The sequence below is a fragment of the Tachyglossus aculeatus genome, chromosome 22 (assembly GCF_015852505.1).
Source record: "Tachyglossus aculeatus isolate mTacAcu1 chromosome 22, mTacAcu1.pri, whole genome shotgun sequence".
In the NCBI taxonomy this organism is placed as follows: domain Eukaryota; kingdom Metazoa; phylum Chordata; class Mammalia; order Monotremata; family Tachyglossidae; genus Tachyglossus; species Tachyglossus aculeatus.
Window position 1 is genome coordinate 33,724,227 of NC_052087.1, and position 14,011 is coordinate 33,738,237.

The following is a 14,011-nucleotide window of genomic DNA, read 5'->3' on the forward strand; positions in this document are numbered from 1 at the left end:
AAGTGGGGAAAAGACAGAAGGCAGGTAGGTTGGCAAGGAGGCTGATGCAGTAGTTAAGGTGGAACAGTACTAGCCGTACTAGCAATCAATCAATTATCAATCATATTTATTGAGCGCTTACTGAGGGCAGAGCACTGTACTAAGCGCTTGGGAAGTACAAGTTGGCAACATCTAGAGACGGTCCCTACCCAATAGTGGGCTCACAGTCTAGAAGGGGGCGACAGAACGAAACCAAACGTATTAACAAAATAAAATAATTAGAATAGATATGTACAAGTAGAATAAATAGAGTAATGAATATGTCCAAACATATATACATCATCATCATCATCATCATCGTCAATCGTATTTATTGAGCGCTTACTGTGAGCAGAGCACTGTACTAAGCGCTTGGGAAGTACAAGTTGGCAACATATAGAGACGGTCTCTACCCACCAGTGGGCTCACAGTCTAAAAGGGGGAGACAGAGAACAAAACCAAACATACTAACAAAATAAAATAAATAGAATAGATACGGACAAGTAAAATAAATAAATAAATAAATGGAGTAACAAATATGTACAAACATATATGTACAAATATGTACAAACATATATACATATATACAGGTGCTGTGGGGAGGGGAAGGAGGTAAGGCGGGGGAATGGAGAGGAGGAGGAGGGGGAGAGGAAGGTGGTTAGAGAGGAGGAAAGGACAAATTTTAGTGATGTCGCGAAGGTAGGACCAACAGGATTGGGCAACAGGTCGAATACGTGGTTTGAAAGGGAGAGAAGAGTCAAGGATAATGCGAAGGTTTGTGAGACGGGGGGGACGGTGGTGCTGTCTACAGTGATCAATCAATCAATCAATCAATCGTATTTATTGAGCGCTTACTATGTGCAGAGCACTGTACTAAGCGCTTGGGAAGTACAAATCGGCAACATACAGAGACAGTCCCTACCCAACAGTGGGCTCACAGTCTAAAAGGGGGAGACAGAGAACAAAACCAAACATACCAACAAAATAAAATAAATAGGATAGAAATGTACAAGTAAAATAAATAAATAAATAAATAGAAAGTCAGGGAGAGGACAGGGTCTGGGTGGGAAGATGAGGAGCTCTGGAATAAGCCCTTAAATACCATAACCGACACTATTAGCTGTGTGACTTTGGGCAAGTCACTTCACTTCTCTGGGCCTCAGTTCCCTCATCTGTAAAACGGGGATTAAGACTGCGAGCCCCACCGTGGGACAACCTGATTGCCTTGTAACCTCCCCAGCGCTTAGAACAGTGCTTTGCACATAGCAAGCCCTTAATAATTTGTCTCCCCCTTCTAGACTGTGAGCCCACTGTTGGGTAGGGACCGTCTCTATATGTTGCCAATTTGTACTTCCCAAAGCGCTTAGTACAGTGCTCTGCACATAGTAAGCACTCAATAAATACGATTGATGATGATTATTATTCGTTATTCACTCATTCATTCATTGTCGTATTTATTGAGCGCTTACTGTGTGCAGAGCACTGTACTAAGCGCTTGGAAAATACAATTTGGCAACAAATACAATTCCTACCCAACAACAGGCAGCAGGAAGCAGCGTGGCTCAGTGGAAAGAGCCCGGGCTTTGGAGTCAGAGGTCATGGGTTCAAATCCCGGCTCCGCCACTTGTCAGCTGTGTGACTTTGGGCAAGTCATTTCACTTCTCTGGGCCTCAGTTCCCTCATCTGTAAAATGGGGATTAAGACTGTAAGCACCCCGTGGGACAACCTGATCACCTTCTAAACTCCCCAGTGCGTAGAACAGTGCTTTGCACATAGTAAGCGCTTAATAAATGCCATCAAAAAAGAAAAAACAGGCTCACAGTCTAGAAGGGGGAGAAAGACAACAAAATAAAACAAGTAGACAGGCATCAATACCATCAAAATAGATAAATAGAATTATAGATATATACACATCATTAATAAAATAGAGTAATAAATATGTACAAGTATACACAAGTCCTGTGGGGAGGGGAAGAGGCAGAAGCAGTGTGGCTCAGTGGAAAGAGCAAGGGCTTGGGAGTCAGAGGTAATGGGTTCAAATCCCCGCTCTGCCACTTGTCAGCTGTGTGACTTTGGTCGTCACATAACTTCTCTGTGCCTCAGTTACCTCATCTGTAAAATGGGGATTAAGACTGTAAACCCCACGTGGAACAACCTAATTACCTTGAATCTCCCCCAGCGCTTAGAACAGTGCTTGGCACATAGTAAGCGCTTAACAAATACCATCATTAATTAATTAATTCGTAAGCAACACATTTGAGAAGCAGCGTGGCTCAGTGGAAAGAGCGTGGGCTTGAGAGCCAGGGGTCATGGGTTCTAATCCCCGCTCCGCCACTTGTCAGCTGTGTGACTTTGGGCAAGTCACTTGACTTCTCTGGGCCTCAGTTACCTCATCTGTAAAATGGGGACTAAAACTGTGAGCCCCCGTGGGACGACTTGATCACCTTGTAACCTCCCCAGCGCTTACAACAGTGCTGTGCACATAGTAAGCGCTTAATAAATGCCATCATTATTATTCTCTGTGCCTCAGTGACCTCATCTGTAAAATGGGGACTAAAACTGTGAGCCCCCGTGGGACGACTTGATCACCTTGTAACCTCCCCAGCGCTTACAACAGTGCTGTGCACATAGTAAGCGCTTAATAAATGCCATCATTATTATTCTCTGTGCCTCAGTGAGCTCATCTGTAAAATGGGGATTAAGACTGTGAGCCCCACGTGGGACAACCTGATGACCTTGTATCACCCTAGCGCTTAGAACAGTGCTTCGCACATGGTAAGTACTTAACAAATGCCATCCAAAAAAAAAAAAAGAGGAGGGGTAGAGCAAACTTTTATTAGGCCTCCTCACCCCCGGCACAATTTAATTTGTCAAAAGAATGAATCCTAAACAAGAGGGAAGCAGCATGGCATAGTGGATAGCGCACGGGCCTGGAGTTAGAAGGCCATGGGTTCTAATCCCAGTCTTGTCTACTGTCTGGCCTTGGGCGAATCACTTCACTTCTCTGGGCCTCAGTTCCCTCATCTGTAAAATGGGGATGAAGACAGGGAGTCCTCTGCGGGACAGGGGCCAAGTCCAACCTGATTTAATAATAATAATAATAATAATGGCATTTATTAAGCGCTTACTATGTGCAAAGCACTGTTCTAAGCGCTGGGGAGGTTACAAGGTGATCAGGTTGTCCCAGGGGGGCTCACAGTCTTAATCCCCATTTTACAGATGAGGGAACTGAGGCACCGAGAAGTGAAGTGACTTGCCCAGAGTCACACAGCTGGCAATTGGCGGAGTCGGGATTTGAACCCATGACCTCTGACTCCAAAGCCCGGGCTCTTTCCATTGAGCCACGCTGCTTCTCGATAGCCACGCTGCTTCTTGATTTGTGTGGCTCAGTGGAGAGAGCGCGGGCTTGGGAGGCAGAGGTCATGGGTTCGAATCCCACCTCCCCCACATCATCATCATCATCATCAATTGTATTTATTGAGCGCTTACTATGTGCAGAGCACTGTACTAAGCGCTTGGGAAATACAAATTGGCAACATATAGAGACGGTCCCTACCCAACAGTGGGCTCACAGTCTAAAAGGAGGAGACAGAGAACAAAACCAAACATACGAACAAAATAAAATAAATAGAATAGATACATGTCTGCTGTGTGACCTTGGGCAAGTCACTTCACTTCTCTGTGCCTCAGTTCCCTCATCTGTAAAATGGGGATTAAGACTGTAAGCCCCACATGGGACAACCTCATCTCCTTGTGTTCCCCCAGTGCTTAGAACAGTGCCTTGCACATAGTAAGCGCTTAACAAATACCAACATTATTATTATTATTATTTGCTTGACTCCACTCCACTGCAGCGTTTAGTACAGAGCCTGGCACATAGTAGGTGCTTAGCTAGTGCCATTATAATGATTAGCGCTTAGTACAGTGCTCTGCACACAGTAAGTGCTCAATAAATACGATTGAATGATTGAATGAATGATTATTGTTGGGAGCACTCCTGCTGTCCGTGTCCAGCAAAGCACGTCTTTGATGAGGAAAAATAAACGCCCTGGCACACAGTAATGATGATAATAATAATAATAATAATAATAATGATAATAATAATAATAATAACGATAATAATAATAATAATAATATAGCATTTGTTAAGCGCTTACTATGTGCAAAGCACTGTTCTAAGCACTGGGGAGATATAAGGTGATTGAGACTCCGTGGCTCAGTGGAAAGAGCCCGGGCTTTGGAGTGAGAGGTCATGGGTTCAAATCCCGGCTCCACCGCTTGTCAGCTGTGTGACTTCGGGGAAGTCATTTCACTTCTCTGGGCCTCAGTGACCTCATCTGTAAAATGGGGATGAAGACTGTGAGCTCCTTGTGACCTCCCCAGTGCTTTGCACATCGTAAGCGCTTTATCTCTTCCTCCCTTCAAGGCCTTACTGAGAGCTCACCTCCTCCAGGAGGCCTTCCCAGACTGAGCCCCTTCCTTCCTCTCCCCCTCGTGCCCCTCTCCATCCCCCCCATCTTACCTCCTTCCCCTCCCCACAGCACCTGTATATATGTATATATGTTTGTACAGATTTATTACTCTATTTATTTATTTTACTTGTACATATCTATTCTATTTATTTTATTTTGTTAGTATGTTTGGTTTTGTTCTCTGTCTCCCCCTTTTAGACTGTGAGCCCACTATTGGGTAGGGACCGTCTCTATATGTTGCCAACTTGTACTTCCCAAGCGCTTAGTCCAGTGCTCTGCACACAGTAAGCGCTCAATAAATGCGATTGATGATGATGATGAGACTCGCCTCAAGAGCCCAGGCCTGGAGGGTCAAAAGGTCATGGATTCTAATCCCGGCTCCGCCCCTTGTCTGCTGTGTGACCCTGGGCAAGTCACTTTACTTTTCGAGAAGCCGCGTGGCATAATAATAATAATAATAATAATAATAATAATAATAATAATAATAATAGTGGTATTTGTTAAGCGCTTATTATGTGCAAAGCACTGTTCTAAGCGCTGGGGGGATATAAGGCGATCCAGACTCACCTCAAGAGCCCAGGCCTGGAGGGTCAAAAGGTCATGGGTTCTAATCCCGACTCCGCCCCTTGTCTGCTGTGTGACCCTGGGCAAGTCACTTTACTTTTCAAGAAGCAGCGTGGCTTAACAATAATAATAATAATAATAATAATAATGGTGGTATTTGTTAAGTGCTTACTTTGTGCGAAGCACTGTTCTAATCACTGGGGGGATATAAGGTGATCCAGACTCGACTCAAGAGCCCGGGCCTGGAGGGTCAAAAGGTCATGGGTTCTAATCCTGGCTCCGCCCCTTGTCTGCTGTGTGACCCTGGGCAAGTCACTTTACTTTTCGAGAAGCAGCGTGGCTTAATCAATCAATCAATCAATCAATCGTATTTATTGAGCGCTTACTATGTGCAGAGCACTGTACTAAGCGCTTGGGAAGTACAAATTGGCATCACATAGAGACAGTCCCTACCCAACAGTGGGCTCACAGTCTAAAAGGGGGAGACAGAGAACAGAACCAAACATACCAACAAAATAAAATAAGTAGGATAGAAATGTACAAGTAAAATAAATAAATAAATAAATAAATAAATAGAGCAATAAATATGTACAACCATATATCCATATATACAGGTGCTGTGGGGAAGGGAAGGAGGTAAGACAGGGGTATGGAGAGGGGGACGAGGGGGAGAGGAAAGAAGGGGCTCAGTCTGGGAAAGCCTCCTGGAGGAGGTGAGCTCTCAGCAGGGCCTTGAAGGGAGGAAGAGAGCTAGCTTGGCGGATGGGCAGAGGGAGGGCATTCCAGGCCCGGGGGATTAACAATAATAATAATAATAATAATAATAATGGTGGTATTTGTTAAGCGCTGACTTTGTGCGAAGCACTGTTCTAAGCGCTGGGGGGATACAAGGCGATCGAGACTCGACTCAAGAGCCCAGGCCTGGAGGGTCAAAAGGTCATGGGTTCTAATCCCGGCTCCGCCCCTTGTCTGCTGTGTGACCCTGGGCAAGTCACTTTACTTTTCGAGAAGCAGCGTGGCTTAATAATAATAATAATAATGGCGGTATTTGTTAAGCGCTTACTTTGTGCGAAGCACTGTTCTAAGCGCTGGGGAGATACAAGGCTATCAGGTTGTCCCATGTGGGGCTCACAGTCTTAATCCCCATTTTACAGATGACGTAACTGAGGCCCAGAGAAGTGAAGTGACTTGCCCAAGGTCACACAGCTAAGTGGCTGAGCTGGGATTCGAACCCACGACCTCTGACTCCCAAGCCCGCGCTCTTTCCACTGAGCCACGCTTAGTGGAAAAAGCGCGGGCTTGGGAGTCAGAGGTCGTGGGTTCTAATCCCGGCTCAGCCACTTAATAATAATGATAATGATGCCATTTATTAAGCACTTACTATGTTCAAAGCAGTGTTCTAAGCGCTGGGGAGATTACAAGGTGATCAGGTTGTCCCACGGGGGGGGGGGGGGGGGGGGGGTCACAGTCTTAATCCCCATTTTTACAGACGAGGTAACTGAGGCCCAGAGAAATTAAATGACTTGCCCAAAGTCACACAGCTGACAACTGGCGGAGCTGGGATTTGAACCCATGACCTCTGACTCCAAAGCCCGGGCTCTTTCCACTGAGCCACGTTGCTTGTCTTGTCAGCTGTGTGACTTTGGGCAAGCCACTTCACTTCTCTGAGCCTCAGTTCCCTCTTCTGTAAAATGGGAATTAAGACTGTGAGCCCCATGTGGGACAACCTGATCACCTTGTATCTACCCCAGTGCTGAGAACAGTGCTTGGCACATAGTAAACACTTAACAAATATTATTATTATTATTATTATTATTATTTTCAGGGAAGCAGCATGGCCTAGTGGACAGCGCACGGGCCTGGGAATCGGAAGGTCATGGGTTCTAATCCTGACTCTGCCACTTGTCTGCTGTGTGACCTTGGGCTAGTCACTTCACTTTTCAGGGAAGCAGCATGGCCTAGTGGACAGCGCACGGGCCAGAAGGTCATGGGTTCTAATCCCGGCTCTGACACTTGTCTGCTGAGCCCACTGTTGGGTAGGGACTGTCTCTATATGTTGCCAACTTGTACTTCCCAAGCATTTAGTACAGTGCTCTGCACACAGTAAGCGCTCAATAAATATGATTGATGATGATGATGAAGTCACTTTTCTTCTCTGTGCCTCAGTTCCCTCATCTGTAAAATGGGGATTGAGTCTGGGAACCCTGTGTGGAAGAGGACTGGTGTCCATCCCGATTATCTTTTATCTACCCCAGCGCTTAGAACAGCGCCAGGCACGTAGTGAGCTCTTAACAAAGACCGTAATTCTTCTTCTTCTCAGGGCCTCAGTTCCCTCATCTGTAAAATGGGGATTAAGACTGAACCCCATGTGGGACAGGGACTGCGGCCAACCTGATCACCCTGTAACTACCCCAGGGCTTAGAAGAGTGCTTGGCACATAGTAAATGCTTACAGCGTGGCTCAGTGGAAAGAGCCCGGGCTTGGGAGTCAGAGGTCATGGGTTCTAATCCTGACTCTGTCACTTGTCAGCTGTGTGACTTTGGGGCAGTCACTTCACTTCTCTGTGCCTCAGTGATCTCATCTGTAAAATGGGGATTAAGACTGTCAGCCCCATGTGGGACAACCTGATCACCTTGTATCCCCCCCAGCGCTTAGAACAGTGCTTTGCACATAGTAAGCGTTTAACAAATGCCATTAATGAGAAACGGAGTGGCTCAGTGGAAAGAGCCGGGGCTTGGGAGTCAGAGGTCATGGGTTCAAATCCCTGCTTCGCCACTTTCCAGCTGTGTGACTTTGGGCAAGTCACAACTTCTCTGGGTCTCAGTTCCCTCATCTGTAAAATGGGGATTGAGACTGTGAGCCCCATATGGGACAATCTAATCACCTTTTATCCCCCCCAGCACTTAGAACAGTGCTTTGCACATAGTAAGCATTTAACAAATGCCATTCATGAGAAACAGAGTGGCTCAGTGGAAAGAGCCCGGGCTTAGGAGTCAGAGGTCATGGGTTCAAATCCCTGCTTCGCCACTTGTCAACTGTGTGACTTTGGGCAAGTCACTAAACTTCTCTGGGCCTCAGTTACTTCATCTGTAAAATGGGGATTGAGACTGTGAGCCCCATATGGGACAATCTGATTACCTTGTATCCCCCCAGCGCTTAGAACAGTGTTTTTGCACATAGTAAGCATGTAACAAATGCCATTAATGAGAAACAGAGTGGCTCAATGAAGAGAGCCGGGTCTTGGGAGTCAGAGGTCATGGGTTCAAATCCCTGCTTCGCCACTTGTCAACTGTGTGACTTTGGGCAAGTCACTAAACTTCTCTGGGCCTCAGTTCCCTCATCTGTAAAATGGGGATTGAGACTGTGAACCCACATCCTTCCCAGCGGTATCCTCAGAGGAACTCTCCTCCCTCCTCTCAAGTGCTACTCCGGCCACCTGTGCTTCTGACCCCATTCCCTCTCATCTTATGAAATCTCTCGCTCCATCCCTTCTCCCCTCCTTAACTTCCATCTTCAACCGCTCACTCTCCACTGGTTCCTTCCCCTCTGCCTTCAAACATGCCCATGTCTCTCCCATCCTAAAAAAACCCTCTCTTGACCCCACCTCACCTTCTAGTTATCGTCCCATATCCCTCCTACCATTCCTTTCCAAACTCCTTGAACGAGTTGTCTACATGCGCTGCCTAGAATTCCTCAACAACAACTCTCTCCTCGACCCCCTCCAGTCTGGCTTCCGTCCCCTTCATTCCACGGAAACTGCGCTCTCAAAGGTCACCAATGACCTCCTGCTTGCCAAATCCAACGGCTCATACTCTGTCCTAATCCTCCTCGACCTCTCAGCTGCCTTTGACACTGTGGACCACCCCCTTCTCCTCCACACGTTATCTGACCTTGGCTTCACAGACTCCGTCCTCTCCTGGTTCTCCTCTTATCTCTCCGGTCGTTCTTTCTCAGTCTCTTTTGCAGGCTCCTCCTCCCCCTCCCATCCTCTTACGGTGGGGGTTCCCCAAGGTTCAGTACTTGGTCCCCTTCTGTTCTCAATATACACTCACTCCCTTGGTGACCTCATTCGCTCCCACGGCTTCAACTATCATCTCTACGCTGATGACACCCAGATCTACATCTCTGCCCCTGCTCTCTCCCCCTCCCTCCAGGCTCGCATCTCCTCCTGCCTTCAGGACATCTCCATCTGGATGTCCGCCCGCCACCTAAAGCTCAACATGTCGAAGACTGATCTCCTTGTCTTCCCTCCCAAACCTTGTCCTCTCCCTGACTTTCCCATCTCTGTTGACGGCACTACCATCCTTCCCATCTCACAAGCCCGCAACCTTGGTGTCATCCTCGACTCTGCTCTCTCATTCACCCCTCACATCCAAGCTGTCACCAAAACCTGCCGGTCTCAGCTCCGCAACATTGCCAAGATCCGCCCTTTCCTCTCCATCCAAACTGCTACCCTGCTCATTCAAGCTCTCATCCTATCCCGTCTGGACTACTGCACTAGCCTTCTCTCTGATCTCCCATCCTCGTGTCTCTCTCCACTTCAATCCATACTTCATGCTGCTGCCCGGATTATCTTTGTCCAGAAACGCTCTGGACATATTACTCCCCTCCTCAAAAACCTCCAATGGCTACCGATCAATCTGCACATCAGGCAGAAACTCCTCACCCTGGGCTTCAAGGCTGTCCATCACCTCGCCCGCTCCTACCTCACCTCCCTTCTCTCCTTCTACTGCCCAGCCCGCACCCTCCGCTCCTCCACCACTACTCTCCTCACTGTACCTCGCTCTCGCCTGTCCCGCCATCGACCCCCGGCCCACGTCATCCCCCGGGCCTGGAATGCCCTCCCTCTGCCCATCCGCCAAGCTAGCTCTCTTCCTCCCTTCAAGGCCCTGCTGAGAGCTCACCTCCTCCAGGAGGCCTTCCCAGACTGAGCCCCTTCTTTCCTCTCCCCCTCGTCCCCCTCTCCATCCCCCCGTCTTACCTCCTTCCCTTCCCCACAGCACCTGTATATATGTATATATGTTTGTACATATTTATTACTCTATTTATTAATTTATTTTACTTGTACATGTCTATTCTATTTATTTTATTTTGTTAGTATGTTTGGTCTTATTCTCTGTCTCCCCCTTTTAGACTGTGAGCCCACTGTTGGGTAGGGACTGTCTCTATATGTTGCCAACTTGTACTTCCCAAGCGCTTAGTACAGTGCTCTGCACACAGTAAGCGCTCAATAAATACGACTGATTGATTGATTATTCGCCCTTTCCACTTCCTTCAGCAAGGCCTCGAAAGGAGACTACAACTCCCGTCAGGCAGCCAGATCGTTGTGCGCATGCGCCAAGCGCCGAGCATGCGCGCGGAAGCCCCGCTCCCTCCCACCCCGCCACCGCCATTTTGAGCCGACTTTCATCCTCCAGCCGACGCGGCTTTTTTTTTTTTCTTAAAGGAGACGCGCCAACTCCAAAAAAATTATAATTCTCCTCTTCCCCCCCCCCAACTCGAGGCAGAAGATTTAGAGGTGAGCCCTATCTTCTAGACTGTGAGCCCCCTGTTGGGTAGGGACCGTATCTATATGTTGCCAACTTGTCCTTCCCAAAGCGCTCAGTACAGTGCTCCGCACGCAGGAAGCGCTCAGTAAATACGACTGAATGAATGAATGGAGGTGGGAGCGTGGGCAGGTTGACACGTCGCGAAAGGGGGCAGCGGGGTGCGCGCGCAGCTCCCGCGGCGACCCAACTTGGCCTTCCCAAAGCGCTCAGTACAGTGCACGGGAAGCGCTCAGTAAACACGACTGAATGAATGAATAGAGGGGGGAGCGTGGGCAGGTTGACACGTCGCGAAAGGGGGGAGCGGGGTGCGCGCGCAGCTCCCGCGACGACCCAACTTGGGCTTCCCAAAGCGCTCAGTACAGTGCACAGGAAGCGCTCAGTAAACACGAATGAATGAATGAATAGAGGTGGGAGCGTGGACAGGTTGACACGTCGTGAAAGGGGGCAGCGGGGTGCGCGCGCAGCTCCCGCGACGACCCAACTTGGGCTTCCCAAAGCGCTCAGTACAGTGCTCCGCCCGCAGGGAGCGCTCAATAAATACGACTGAATGAATGAATGAATAGAGGTGGGAGCGTGGGCACGTTGTCCGACACGTCGTGAGAGGCGCACGCGGGTTGGGGGAGCGGGCTGCGCGCGCAGCTCCCGCGACGACCGGCGCCCCAACGGGCGGGGCGGTTACGGGGATTATCGCGAGAGCCGGGCCGTTGAGCGGCGAGCGCTGATTGGGCGGGGGGCGGGGCGGCCTCGCGGCCGCGCCTTCTGATTGGCCCGGGGGCGCGCCTGCGCGGCGTCCCGGGAGCGCGCGCCTGAGGAGGCGCGGGGACGCGCCGCCGCCGCCGCCGCCGCCGCGGCCTTCTCCTCAGCCGTCGTCGTCGTCGTGAGGGACGAGCCCCGATGCCGGCGGGGACGGAGGAGGCGCGACCCCCGGAGCAGCAGCAGCGGCGGCGGCAGCAGAGGCAGCAGGAGAAGGAGAAGGAGGAGGAGGAGGAGCAGGCGGCGGCGGCGGGGGAAGCGGGTCCCGAGCGGCAGCCGCCTCAGACGGAGGAGGAGGAGCCGGCGGCGGCGGGCGGAGGAGGAGGAGGAGGAGGAGGAGGAGGAGGAGGGCCCGACATCCGGGTCCTGAGGGGAGGCCGGGAGCGGGGCCGCAACGCCGCCGCCGCCTCCGAGGAGGCCTCCGTGTCCCGCCGGAGGAAGGCCGAGTACCCCCGGCGGCGGAGGAGCAGCCCCGGGGCCGGGACCCCCGACCACTGCAAGACCACCGACAGCGGAGTCCTGTGAGTGAGTAATTAATTAATCAGAATAGTCAGCATCATCTTTTAGACTGTGAGCCCACTGTTGGGTAGGGACTGCCTCTCTATGTTGCCAACCTGTACTTCCCAAGCGCTTAGTACGGCGCTCTGCACATAGTAAGCGCTCAGTAAGTACGATTGATGATGGTGATGATCAGTCGTGTTTATTGAGCGCTTATTGTGTGCAGAGCGCTGTGCTAAGCGCCTGGGAAGTACACGTTGGCAACATACCCAACGGGGGGCTCAGTAATGATGATGGTATTGGTTAAGCGCTTACTATGTGCCAGGCACGCTGCGGGGGATACAAGGGGATGAGGTGGGCCCATGGGGGGGCTCGCTGGCTTCACCCCCATTTTGCAGAGGAGGGAACTGAGGCCCAGTGAAGTGGCTTGCCCAAGGTTACATAGTCGTAATAATGATGATGGTATTTATTAAGTGATTGCTATGCGCCGAGCATCGCTCTAAGCGCTGGGGGGGATACAAGGTGATGAGGTGGTCCCATGGGGGGTTCACCGGCTTCACCCCCGCTTTACAGAGGAGGGAGCTGAGGCCCGGTGAAGTGACTTGCCCAAGGTTACACAGCAGACGTAATAATAATAGTAGTGATGGTGTTTATTAAGTGATTGCTATGCGCCGAGCACCGCTCTAAGCACTGGGGGGGATACAAGGGGATGAGGTGGTCCCATGGGGGGGCTCACTGGCTTCACCCTCATTTTACAGAGGAGGGAACTGAGGCCCAGTGAAGTGACTTGCCCAAGGTTACACAGCAGGCAAAGTAATAATAATGATGGTGTTTATTAAGCGCTTACTATGCGCCGAGCACCGCTGTAAGCGCGGGGGGGGGATACAAGGTGATGAGGTGGTCCCATGGGGGGCCTCACTGGCTTCACCCCCGTTTTACAGAGGAGGGAGCTGAGGCCCAGTGAAGTGACTTGCCCAAGGTTACATAGCAGACAATAATAATAGTGGTGGTATTTATTAAGTGTTTGCTATGCGCCGAGCACCGCTCTAAGCGCTGGGGGGGGATACAAGGTGATGAGGTGGTCCCATGGGGGGGCTCACTGGCTTCACCCCCATTTTACAGAGGAGGGAACCGAGGCCCGGTGAAGTGACTTGCCCAAGGGTACACAGCAGACGTAATGATAATAATAATAATAATAATGATGGTATTTATTAAGCGCTTACTATGCGCCGAGCACCGCTCTAAGCACTGGGGGGGATACAAGGTGATGAGGTGGGCCCGTGGGGGGGCTCACTGGCTTCGCCCCTATTTTACAGAGGAGGGAGCTGAGGCCCAGTGAAGTGACTTGCCCAAGGTTACACAGCAGGCAAAGTAATACTAATAATAATAATGACGGTATTTATTAAGCGCTTACTATGCGCCGAGCACCACTGTAAGCCCTGGGGGGGATACAAGGTGATGAGGTGGTCCCATGGGGGGTTCACTGGCTTCACCCCCGTTTTACAGAGGAGGGAGCTAAGGCGCAGAGAAGTTAAGTGACTTGCCCAAGGTCACATAGCAGACAATAATAATAATAGTGATGGTATTTATTAAGCGCTTACCATGTGCCATGCACCGCTCTAAGCGCTGGGGAGGATGCAAGGTGATCAGGTGGTCTCACGTGGGGGCTCCCGGGCTTCACCCCCATTTTACAGTGGAGGGAGCTGAGGCTCCGAGAAGTGAAGTGACTTGTCCAAGGTCACCCAGCAGACATAATAATAATAATGGTGGTATTTGTTAAGCGCTTACTAGGTGCCAAGCACCGCTCTAAGCGCCGGGGGGTATACAAGGTGATCAGGTGGTCCCATGTGGGGCTCCCAGGCTTCACCCCATTTTACGGAGGAGGGAGCTGAGAAGTGAAGTGACTTGTGTAAGGTTACACAGCAGGCATAATAATAATGATAATAATTATAATGATGGCATTTATTAAGCGCTTACTATGCACCGAGCACGGCTCTAAGCGCTGGGGGGTCTACAAGGTGATGAGGTGGTCCCGTGTGGGGCTCCTGGGCTTCACCCCCATTTTACAGTGGAGGGAGCTGAGGCTCCGAGAAGTGAAGTGACTTGCCCAAGGACACACAGCAAACATAATAATAATGACGATGGCATTTGTTAAGT

At 50.2% G+C, this 14,011-nt stretch overlaps 1 protein-coding gene across 1 annotated transcript in view; it reads left to right on the top strand.

Moving 5' to 3' along the window:
- Positions 1 to 11,704: 11,704 nt before the first annotated feature.
- Positions 11,705 to 14,011, top strand: part of ZFP91 (ZFP91 zinc finger protein, atypical E3 ubiquitin ligase) — a gene marked incomplete at its 5' end in the record, with an annotated part of 40,778 nt that continues 38,471 nt past the window's right edge. The window contains one exon of the mRNA XM_038765315.1: positions 11,705 to 11,877. Coding sequence (XP_038621243.1) covers positions 11,705 to 11,877 — 173 coding nt within the window. The remainder of the gene's footprint in view (positions 11,878 to 14,011) is intronic.